Raw genomic sequence first — 10146 nt, forward strand, 5'->3', positions numbered from 1 at the left:
AAAGAATATTACATATTATGTGGGTTATACATAGATAGAGAGAGAGAGAGAGAGAGAGAGAGAGAGAGAGAGAGAGAGAAATAGATCTGCAGTTTATCTCCAGTATTGTAGATTGAAATGTTAGGAAGGACCAGTGATGGATATTTTGAAATAGAAGCAGCCAGAGATTGATTGAAGTTTGGGAACAGAGAAAAATATTGTGATTATCAAGATGGGACGAGGAAATGAAATTGCGGGGTTTTCAGTAGAGAGATACAATACACAGGCATTAGATAAATAGGAGCATTTAGTAAATAGACAACACAGAAATATTAATGAATAGAGAAGGTAATGGCTGCACTATTGATTGCATCAACAGAGAGATCGATTAATGGGCTAACTAACAATTACATATATGAATAGATAATAATTAGGTAAATGACTAAATTAGACATACTTTAGAAGATAAGAAATATTAGTCAATCCTCTCTAAAGCAGACAAACGTATACTTTCTAGTTAGCAGTGTATGTACATAGTACAAGTATATATAATACGTACAGCACATTTTTTAAACAGCATAATATATAATATCTATCTATCTATCTATCTATCTATCTATCTATCAATATATTTTTAATAGGATCTAGTTTAGTAATTACAAACAAGTGGCAGTAGCGCAGAGGGGCGATATGATACATAAATACATTACTCCTGAGTGAGCCACCTATCCATCATAGTTGCTGAACAGCTGTGTCTAGGCTGGGCTCAGAGGCTGGGAATATTAATGCTGATTTTATAAGCGGAATATTAAGTCTTTCATGTACAGGACAATCCCCTGGAACTGTGATATACAAGCTTCCACAAAAATAATCGTTCTCTAACTGTCTGCAAATCCCAGATTCGTTTATATAAAACGTAAATAAATACCAATACAAAAATGATACATGCAGAAAGTATATTAACACATACAGAAACAAACTCGTATATGTAGATAAACATCATGTACAAAGATTAGAGACCACAGATCTATAGACTAAACTCACTGGCTCTTATAGTTCTAGCCTGCACCCAGTAGAAGTGTTTGTCAATACATTTTATATATACATATATATATATATATATATATATATATATATATATATATATACATACATATACACAACACACATCAGATTACAGCTGACACTTAATAACAATATACCAAATGAGTATTTCCAAATGTTTACTTGTATATGCTTGAGCACATCAACACAATAAACATGTACAGGTAAATAAAAAAAACACCTACGGTTCATTTCTATTTGCAATTAGAATTCCACACCACATTATAACAAAACTATAAAGGCAGTCTAAAAAAGGTGGAGGTAGAGCAGCATTAAATATAGCTATAATAAAAAGATGCAAAACTATGTTTAACCCTGTAAAATATATTTAACTCAACAAACAAATGCGTTCGGACATTGTAACTATCATGACCCAGTAAATGACATTGTTCAAAAATCCAAAAAAGTAAATAAAAATCATCTAAGGGAAATGTGGGTGCTCTTTGGGCCAGCCATCATTGGGATGTAAGAGAATATAACAGATGTGTAGAGTGCAGGACTGGCGGAGTCATAGGGGAAGGGAAGGCTCTCCCTCCAGTATAAGTCATCAGCGACATACAGAACAGGCTGAGACAGGGTTCTGTGATATATGGGTGCATCTCTATACTATTCACCTCGGGTTAATTTCTACGGATATAAGAGAGAATATGATCACTGCACTCCAAGAAACTCATTTCCACCCGGCTCCTCCAGACCAAAATCTCCATTTATCACCTACTTGTCCCAGCAAAGGAGGAGACCAAATTCTGAGATCCCTATGATAATTAATACAGGGCCAGATGTGGGAAGAGGGGGCAACGAGGGGAATAAATGATCGCATTTCATGTCTTGCATTATAAAGAATTTATTCACAGCAATGTCTTTCACTTCAGCAGAAATGAAAATAGGTAAACAGCTAGAGTTTGCAGTGGTAAATAAATATAATACAAAAAAATTGCTAAAATTATATTATTATTACAATAATGATAATAATAACAAAAATAGTTTGATGATGATAATAATAATAACAACAAATGTTGTATTATTATTATTATTATTATTATTATTATTACTACAATGATGATAATAATAACAAAAATAGTTTGATACTAGTAATAATACTAATACTATTGTGTTAGTATTATTATTGTTATAGTAATATTATTATTATTATTATTATTACAATAATGATAATAACAAAAATAATTTATCAAGAACAATAATAATACTGTATTATAATTATTATTATTATTATTACTACAAGAATGATCATAACAAAAATAATTTAACAAAAATAATAATATAATATAATAATAATATTGCATTGTTATTAGTATTATTATTACTACAATAATGATGATAATAATAATAATAATAACAAAATAGCTTGGGAATAATATTAATATTAATAATAATCATAATACTTTTTATTTAAAACGTAATATAAACACTACTGCTCTTTATCCTGAAATCTAAAATTTTATTTTTCCAGCAAAACCTGTTTCAAGCAACAAAATAAGACAAACAAACAAAAAACTCACACGAGTCAACGTTTTTCTAATTGGGAAATTATATGGATCCTAGGTAAATCATGGTGTGTTTCTTGTGTGAAAGATATATATTTTTTGCTTGTTTTCCTGCTCTTTGTAGTATTATTTTATCTCTATACTTTCAATCTCCATCATCAAAATATTCTGCATATCTATATCGCAACTTTTTTGAAAATTATTTGAATACTCAATTCATAACATCTAAAATTAGAACAATGAATGTTACAAAAAAAATGTAATCATGTATTTAAAGCAATTGAAACTGTGTAACTGCTGCTCAGGATACAAGTACATTAGCTAAAATACACAAATCTCAGCACTCAAACTTTCTCAGAACTCCAATCAGCACCCTCATTGTCCTCCTATTGGACCTGCCTGGCTGGGATGATGGGAGTCGTAGTCTTTGGACCAGACACATACAAGCTTCCCTCATTGTAGGAGTTCAATGTGAATAACAAACAGCCGGACAGCCTCACATTCATCATCAACATGAAAAGTAATTCTCTAGATTGCTCTCTAAAGCTTCTTTATTCCTAAATGATGCTCCTATTTTACTGAGTAAGCCTGCAATGTACAAAAAGACAGAATTCAATGACAGCAACATGTTATGCTTTAAAGGACATTAGACTTTAATGTCAGCACTTTCACTTAACCTCTTCACTGCCTTTGCACACAATGCCTGTCCTAACCTACAGGACAGTCAATCAGGTTTGGTAAATCTGGTGACCCTTGTCAGTCATTTTATTAAATTCCCCCTTTCTGGACCGATTGATCAACTCGCAAAAAGAAAGCACGAATCCCAGCAATACATAAAACGTCTGAGGATCATAATGAGATAATAAAAATAACAACAACAACAATAATAATATAATAAATAAATAAAATAATAATATTATAATAAAATAAATGCAATAATAATATAATAAATACATAAAATAATAATATTATAAATAAAATAAATACAATAATAATAGAATAAGTATTAAAAATAATAATATTATAATAAAATAAATACAATAATAATATAATAAATACTTAAAATAATAATATTATAATAAAATAAACACAAGAATAATATAATAAATACATAAAATAGTATTATAATAAAATAAATACAATAATAATATATTAAATACATAAAATGATATTATAATAAAATAAATGCAATAATAATAATAATAACATGTATACAACTATATAGAAAAATATAGAATAAAAAATAAAAACTATTTAAAAAATATAAAAATAAAAAAGTAAACATGAGATACAAATAATAAATAAAAGCAGATACTAATGATGATAACAAGTAACCATCATCATAATATTAGGATACCGATGATGATAACAATGTATTTCTGGCAGGATGTCAGGTCTGGGATGGGGCTGGAGAGCAGAGTGTGGTGAAGGGTGCAGCAGGTGACAGGGGACCAGGAAAGTTTGCAGTCAACTTTTTTTTTTTTTTTGGATGGGGCAGGTGCTGTTTGGGGAGACCCTTTCCCATAGTCCTTGTCATCCCCCTTACCCATAGTCCTTGTTGTGATGTTGGTCCTGAGCCCCCCTCCCTGGTCAGGTTGTGACCCCCCAGCTGTGATGAGGACACATCCGGGCTATTGCCTGAATGTGCAGATGGGGAGTTGGGAAGCCTGCATGCCATCATGTCCCAGGGCTGTACTTCACCCTCCCTGCACCATCCCGGCCCTCCATCCTGCCAGATCTCTTTATTATTTAATCAATGGGAGCAGAAAAACGCCTTACGTTGCATTGGCAGCCCGAGGATTTCTGGAAGCCCCTTGACAGGAGCGTCAGTGGCGAGTGCTGAGCTTTGCATCATTTTCTCCGGGCGGTGTGGCCGGGATGGGATGACGAGGGGTATAGGATGGGATGTGGAGGGAGCAGGAGGCGGCGGTGCTAGGGATCGGTGCGGGGGGCGATCGGGTTCTCCGGGCTCGGCATGTGTGGGGCAGATGACAGGTGTGTCCCCCCCCGGGGGTCCTGGAGAGGTGCCGCTGTCCCGGCTCCCGGGCTCCCGCCTGGACTGATGCTGCAGCACTTCCCAGCCTGAGTGCCGCTTACACCCCGGCCACTTTGATTCATTCACACTGCAGGAGCCGCTCTGACGTCACCGGCCGTCGGGTCACCACGCCCCCTCGCCAATCACACGCGGAGAGGCGTTTTCTTCAGCCCCGTAAGTAAGCACTGAGGATGGGCGGGGCTACCTCGGACGGGGCGTGTCTTGTCCTCCGCACACCCCCACGGGCTCTGAAGTGCAGCGGCAGCAGGTGTCAGAGCTCTCGCTGTAACCCGTTGAGCCCCGCACACCCCCTTCGATGTACAGCGCCACCAGCAGGCTGCTCCCCGAGACCGGCACTGAGCGGGTTACATCACCCAGGACAGATCCAGAGCGAATGGGCAGCGAATCCACAGGGGACCCGCAGTTCTCTATGCTGGCCATACACCTATAGATTTTCGTTCAAGAATTTTTGTTTCAAGAATATTCGTTTGATATTCTAGTCATTAGTGGCGTCAAATCGATGTTCATTTTCGACAGCAATGACGGGAAAATTCGAAGGGGCAGGAAGGAAAACTTTTCTCTATCAAACGAATGTTCAGCTGGTGTAGCTGGTTATCCTTCAAAAATTACATTCATTTTAAAGTCGAATGTTAAAAGCAAAAGACAAATTTCAAACAACATTCGTCCGTTCATTGGATGTCCAAAGAATTTTTGCAAGACTTTTCTTCTGAATATTCTCGTCCGAAAAATCTACACGTGTATGGCCAGCCTTAGCGCTATCTCTTCCATGTGACACACAACCCCCTCAGTAATCACCTTTTAACTGCTTGAGCCCTGGATTTTACCTCCTTCATGGCCAGGCCATTTTTTGCACTTCAGCACTGCTCTACTTTTACTGGCGATTCATGCAATGCTGAACACAACCAATGTATATTTATAAAATTTTTCACACAAATAGAGCTTTCTTCTGGTGCTAATGGATCACTTCCGGGTTTTTTTTACATTTGTTTTGCAATATAAGCAAAAAAAGACCCAAAATGTTCTACTCTGCTATAAAACATATATATGTTTTCTAAATCACATTTCTGCATAAATTTAAACCAAAATGTCTTTGTTAAAAAAAACCCCAATAAGTCTATATTGATTGGTTTGCGTTAATGTTATAGTCTCTCCAAACGATGATATATATACACTGGAAAGTTTTATTTATTTTAATACTAATAATGGTGTTGATCAGCGACTTCTAGTGTAACTGCAATAGTGTGGTGGGCAATCTGACACTGATATCCCCAGTGACACTAAAACAGTGATCAGTGCTAAAAATATGCACTGTCACTGTACTAATGACACTGGCTGGGAAGGGGTTAACATCTAGGGCGATCAGGGGGCTAAATATAGCGGGTAAAATAAGTATTGAACACGTCACCATTTTTCTAGGTAAATACATTTCTAAAGGTGTATTGACATGAAACTGTCACCACATGTCAGTAACAACCCATGCAATCCATACATTCAAAGAAAGCAAAACAAATACATTCAGAAATTAAGTTATGTGTAATAAAATGGAATGATACAGAGAAAAAGTATTGAACACACTAACTGAAATTGTATTTAATACTTCATACAAAATCCTTTGTTGGTAATGACAGTGTCAAGATGCCTCCTGTATGGAGAAACTAGTCACATGCATTGTTCAGGTGCGATTTTGGCCCATTCTTCCTCACAAACCATCTTCAAATCATGAATGTTCCGTGGGCCTCTTCTATGAACTCTGATCTTTAGTTCTTTCCATAGATTTCCTATTGGATTCAAGTCGGGTGATTGGCTGGGCCATTCTGTGAAGATTTTAATAGAACTCTTTGCTTTTACCCATCATAAGATTTTTCTTGTGTGACACCTTGGTAATGAGACACCTTTTTATAGGTCATCAGATGAGACTGAACCAGCCAATAATAATTTGCACTGACAAGGGGCAGAATCACTTTCTAATTACTGACAGATTTCAGCTGGTGTCTTGGCTTTCCATGCCTTTTTGTACCTCCTTTTCTTCATGTGTTCAATACTTTTTTCCTGTGTCATTCCATTCTATTACACATAAGTTAATTTCTGGACTGATTTGTTTGGGTTTCTTTCTATGTATGGATTGCATGTGTTGTTAATGACGTGATGAAAATTTCATGTCAATAGCACCTTTAGAAATAGATTTACCGAGAAAAATGGCGATGTGTTCAATACTTATTTTACCCGCTGTATGTGCCTAACGAGATAGACTAAAATAGTGCAGTGCATCAAGAAAAAAACTAAATAACAAATATATATGTGACAATTAGTCTAAAAATATCCACATAATGCGCAAAGTGTCCATGCAATCAAAAATAAATAAGTGAAAAATAAATACTCAATATTAATGGTGCTCAAAAAATGTCCAGTGATTGAATTATATGTAACCAAAGTCTATATGAAACAATCCCAAAATGAAAGCAAAGTCCTATAAGGATCTCCAATAATCTTCCCAGTGTGCTCAGTCCACAGTACAAAGTCCTCCACACTACGCACTCACCAGAAGGCCAATGTTCAATAACCAAAAAGAAGCCTCCAAAGGGAGACAACGAGGGTTGCATATTGTAACTAGTGGCTGGATGGTAAAAAATAGAGTTTATTGAAAAATGATCATATCTAGAAAGTATTAATTAAGAAATCATTTGCAAAACCTCTCCAGCACTGAGTGGGCACTATTGGCATTTAGCTAATATATGAATCAACCAACAAAAAGACAGGAAATACAAAAAGACATTCTAAACATAAACATCTGGATGCTCAGTTACTTCCGTAATGTTCAATAGTCTAGTAAAACGACCCAGTCACAAGGAACCTCCATAGATCGCTCTTCAATACAGGTGAAAATACAGCCAGAACGGAGCTCTAGGTGAAATCGCTCACCACGCAGAGCCCAAGGAATAGTATATAGTGTAGTATTTAAAGTGTTACTAAACCCACAACAGTAAAGTCAATCTGTATATTCAGTAAAGCATGCTTGTTATACTCAGTGTGGAACCTAAGGGGTTAATCCTCTGCATTGTGTAAAAAGGCTGTTTGATCCTGACTTCTCTGATCCTCCCCTTCTTCCAGTGTCCCCCTCTTATTTCCTGATAAGACATATCGTGTGGAGTCACTGCATATGCTCAGTTTGGTGTGTATTGCTAGAGACTTTTTTGTCTTGGGAGAGTGAATGTGATCAGCACAGGGCCAATCAGCACTGTCCAGGCAGAGGTCAGGGGTTCTGCATCCTCCTAGAGCAGAAAGAAAACTCCTCCTACAAGCTTTAAAACGTGCTCTGCTGGACACTGATAGAAGCCACAAGACTGCTGTAACTGCTGGTAAGAAAAAGTATTTAGCAGTTTATATTTACTAAAATAATTGCACTTCCATGTTATGTGTACTGTGGGAGACCAGATATAGTGGATGCAGAGTCCTGGGTTTAGTAACACTTTAATGATTAAAAGGTCAATATTAAAACCAACTTAAACAACGTTTCCACATGGAAGCACACAAAGATGGGCGCCGATCCGATCCTTGGGAATGGCAGTGTGACATCAACATGTAAGGCTTCACCCATGTGCTGACATCATGCTGCCATTCTCATGGTCTGGATCGGTGGCCATCTTTAGTAAGTCCAATGTTTGTTTCCACGTAGAAAGATCGCTATAGTTGGTTTTAATATTGACCTTTTAATATTAAATACTACACTATATACTATGCCTTGGGCTCCGTGTGGTGAGCGATTTCTCCTAGGACTCTGCTCTGGCTGTATTTTCACCTGTATTGATGAGCGATCTATGGAGGTTCCTTGTGACTGGGTCATTTTACTAGACTATTGAAGATTGGCCTTCTGGTGAGAGCATAATGTGGAGGACTTTGTACTGTGGATTGTACTGGGAAGATTATCGGAGATCCTTATAGGACTTTTCTTTCCTTTTGGGATTGTTTCATATGGGTTTTGGTTACATATAATTCAGTCAGTGGCACTTTTTGAGCACCATTAATATTGTGTATTTATATTTAATTCATTTTAAATTATTTATTCTTGTTTTTATGGACACGTTGTGCAATATGTGGATATATTTAGGGTAATTGCCACATATATAGTTGTTATTTCATTTTTTTCTTTATGTGCTGCACTATTTTGTTCTTTTTTGAATATTGGGCTTGTTACTCCATATTTAGTGCTAGCTGCCCCAATCTCTAAGTGCTCACTGTTTTGTTCTGATTTTCTATGTGCCTAGCAATGTTTAGTGTGTTTACTATGTGGTGTTTTTCTAAGCAATGTTCTGGTTTTTACTCCCTGCTTAGCAGGGAGAAAAAAAACAGCACATTGCAGCTCTATCAAGAGAACTATCTGTGGTTTATCAACACAGAGCTCTCTCATGTCATTCCCTGAGCTGATCAGTGGGCCCTGGGCATAAATCATTGGCCAAGACCTGCTGATGGACTTTGCTGCAGCCAATGACAGTCTTCCTGGTTCGTGTATGAATCAGCTAGCGGACCCAGAAGAAAACTGGGATGTACAGATACATGATTGTGCCTGTGCAGGCTGACTTGTTGCAGTAAATGTACTGTGGCGGGTCGGCAAGCAGATAATGATTCCTCTGAAGTAAGAAGAATAGGAGAACATTCATAGACAAAGGCGTCAAATTTTAATACTTTTCACCTGGGCACTCATGCTATATATATATATTTATATTTTTTTTTTTCCATTTATTTATTTATTTCCCCCTTTTTAAAGCAGTATTAAGCCCCAAACCAAAAAATATATTGTATTGTAGCTTTCAAATTATTAGATGTGGTAGCTGCATTCATTTTCTTTTCTTTGGCTTTCTTCTCTCTGTTATCACCTGGTAAGCTGACCAGTAACACACCACCGGTATTAGTGAGGCACCACTCTGGAGGAATGGGTACAGGAGGCACAGCAGACAGCAGTATTGTCAGTCTGGGAGGGGAATGCTAAATGTATTAGCAGATTTAAATACACTAATAAAATGAAGCCAAACTCCAGCTCACACTTTATAATCAATAACAGCAAACCCTTTTTTTTTTACTTTTGGGATAAAGGTTTTACATGAATACATAAAAGTGGATCATTTTAAACACCCCTGCCAGTGGTAATTGGATGGTCTTATCCTCATCCATGTAAACTGATACTGTAATACTGCACACTAATAAAATGAAGCCAAACTCCAGCTCACACTTTATAATCAATTACAGCAAACATTTTTATTTCCTTTTGGGATAAAGGTTTTACATGAATAAATAGAAGCTGATCATTTTAATCTCTTTAATCCCCTTTCAGTGTTAGGTGGTTTGTCTCAACCATGTAAACTGATACATTCTGCGGGAGAGCTTGAGTTTCTGTTTCTGAAAAACAACAAACTTGCTGGCCAGATCACCAGATGAAAAGAAAACTGATGCAGCCATCATATCTAACAACTGGTAAGCTGCAATATAATAAATATTTGCGTTTGGGTT

General features: G+C 36.6%; 1 protein-coding gene across 1 annotated transcript in view; it reads right to left on the reverse strand.

Annotated features, from left to right (window-relative positions):
* Positions 1–4749, reverse strand: part of LHX4 (LIM homeobox 4) — a 102159-nt gene extending 97410 nt beyond the window's left edge. Inside the window, exon 1 of the mRNA XM_089671483.1 lies at positions 4368–4749. Within this exon, the coding sequence (XP_089527609.1) occupies positions 4368–4443 (76 nt within the window). The 5' untranslated portion in view covers positions 4444–4749. The remainder of the gene's footprint in view (positions 1–4367) is intronic.
* Positions 4750–10146: the final 5397 nt, after the last annotated feature.

This window comes from Staurois parvus, unplaced genomic scaffold (assembly GCF_062004578.1).
Source record: "Staurois parvus isolate SC_StPar_1 unplaced genomic scaffold, SC_StPar_1.0 ptg000106l, whole genome shotgun sequence".
Lineage (NCBI taxonomy): Eukaryota > Metazoa > Chordata > Amphibia > Anura > Ranidae > Staurois > Staurois parvus.